The 2,227-nt window shown below is 36.9% G+C and overlaps 1 protein-coding gene across 1 annotated transcript; it reads right to left on the bottom strand.

Annotated features, from left to right (window-relative positions):
• Positions 1-565: 565 nt before the first annotated feature.
• LOC115232108 (tyrosyl-DNA phosphodiesterase 2-like) lies at positions 566-1,583 on the bottom strand. Its single transcript, XM_029801972.1, has 2 exons — positions 1,470-1,583; positions 566-832 (listed from the first exon to the last, which is right to left on the bottom strand). Exons 1-2 carry the CDS (start codon positions 1,581-1,583, stop codon positions 566-568), a joined length of 381 nt encoding a protein of 126 aa, XP_029657832.1.
• Between the last annotated feature and the right edge of the window lie 644 nt (positions 1,584-2,227).

The raw sequence follows: 2,227 nt of genomic DNA, 5'->3' as shown, positions 1-2,227 counted from the left end.
GCCCGCAAAATAGAAAAGCACAAAAATCTTTTTACTCGACATTCCTTCGTGCCTGTGGCTTTTGAGTTTAGAATGTTCAATGGTACGCAGAAAAGAAAATTTATTCATGTATGCCAAGGAAAGACGGACAATGAACATCGTTTATCAACAGGTGTTAGAATAGGGTTACATCAAAACAGCTAAAAGCGCTGTCAATTGTGTTAATGTTGTTATAACTGTCAAGGTTTTTTAAAAATCTGTTCATTGCACACTTTATTTAAAGTCGGCAATCTTCTATTTCCACATTCTGTCAAAGTCAAATTTGAAAAGGAATTTTTTAAAATTTTTTTGGTGGGAAGGTTTTAAGCACTTAATCGTGTAAGTCGGGGATATCTTAGTTGTTTATTTTAACCAAAATCAAGAAAATATTTTCTTAAATTTTTTGGCGTGTAGGATTTAAGGACCTCATCATTGAGGATATTCTTACAAAAGGCTTCCCATGCTTCGCAATAACATGAGAATATTGTACAAGCTAGCAAAGTGTCGACAAGCAAATTATCATATTAATAAACATTCAAAAGAAAATTTAAAGAACAAAATGTGCAACAATCCCCCAGTGATCGCTGGGAAACAGTTGAGTGTTAGGCACGATCTCCAAACCCACCAATTCAAAGTGAATAGGTGTCAGTAAATCACTTTTTAAGTACATTCTGTCCATCCGTTTCCTACAAGCATAGCTACACCTCAAATTGTGATTTCGAGTAGTGTCCCACGTATGCATCGTCTCCTTCCTGCCTCCTGTCGCCTCCCACACATCAACTAGTCCATCGGGGACACCACCAATGGCTGCCACCTACGAATATAAGGCACATCACCACCTCCTTGTCGTTCAAATTCAAGTCTCCGGCCAAAATACCAGAATCGGCTGAGTTGAGAAAATTAAAAGACATTTTTAGTTGAGACTTTCTCTCTGCAGAGAACTGTCGACAACTCTCCAGGTGAGTGTTATAAAAAAGAATTTCACGCCCCCCAAAACCCCTCAAAACGAGCTCGGGTTTGTAGAAGACCTCTTCCCATTCGACTTCCCTCAAACTCTTTGACTTGGAAATCAACTAGCCTTGCTGTTTCTCGACGAAGAAGAGTGGCAGTGAAATATAGAGCAGTTGGGGAGGAATGGATGGAATAACTGTCCTTCATAACATTTTGTAGAATGTCGAGAGTGGCTGGAACCACTTCCTGTAACATGACAACATCGAAAGAGCCCCTGAGAGTGTTAGGCAAGAAAATACTCAGATATTATTCGGGCAACCTCGAGAGTTCTTAGGCGAAGACTGCGAGTTTCAAGTCCCTGGATATTCCAAGACATTACCTTTAAATATATTCTTTACTATATTAACGAAATGTCACCTATTTTGGGATGGGGAGTCGTTCTTGGTTGTTCGGAAGTAATTATTAAGTGCCCTCTGGTGGTACTCATAGTTTGTACATACCTCTAAATCCCAGTCCACGTCCTGCAGATAGAACATGGCTAATGCAGTGTCTGTGTCTGTTATCTCGGCAAAGTTAGCACAGGCAATGTCGAACTTTGATCCACCAGCAGACATATTAGTGATATAAACATTATCCCGCACTAGTTCATTCAGTTGCAATTTAAAAATATTATTTCCAAATAGTTTCCTCCTTTTGTTTTTTAATTTGTGCTCATTTTTCATTGATAGTCAATTGTGAATGTCATCACCTAATGATTTTTAAATAAGATGTTGAAGACATCTATCTTTGCCCTCACAGACGACTTTCAGGTCTACCAGCTATATATTCCATTTGCTTTCCCAAAATTAATTGATCCTTGTAGCATCCCCTGCTTCCAATCCACTCCACAATGCCCACATTCCTCTGAGTATTGTAGCCAAAATAATTACCCAAAATTTAAAGAATTATTTTGATTGTTTGTAAACAACAAGAATCAGATGACAGGATTGTTTGAGGAAAATTCAGGCTTTTGTGCAAGACAAAGAAAATCTTTATAATTAATAGGAATCAAAAAAACTTAGGGATTCTGACTTTTTGATCGAACAGACTGGAAAACAATTATTAATGAATAATCAAAATTAATATTATAGTCACAAACAAACATCTGTGATGTTACTAATATAAAATGAAAGCAATAATCTAAATAAAAATGATTTTGTACATTCTGATTCATTTGACACTGCAATGTATAATTAATGACCAATAAAATAGTCGAGAA

The sequence above is a fragment of the Octopus sinensis genome, unplaced genomic scaffold (genome assembly GCF_006345805.1).
Source record: "Octopus sinensis unplaced genomic scaffold, ASM634580v1 Contig19321, whole genome shotgun sequence".
Taxonomy (NCBI): Eukaryota; Metazoa; Mollusca; class Cephalopoda; order Octopoda; family Octopodidae; genus Octopus; species Octopus sinensis.
Note: the sequence above shows the minus strand (reverse complement) of the source record. Positions and strands in the feature narration are given on the sequence as shown.

Bases quoted from the DNA above. Each gene is read 5' to 3' on its own strand.
- LOC115232108 (XM_029801972.1), bottom strand. From the start codon at position 1,583: ATGTCTGCTGGTGGATCAAAGTTCGACATTGCCTGTGCTAACTTTGCC. The intron at 833-1,469 runs GTATGTACAAAC...TTATATTCGTAG, and splicing joins ACGTGGACTGGGATTTAGAG to GTGGCAGCCATTGGTGGTGT.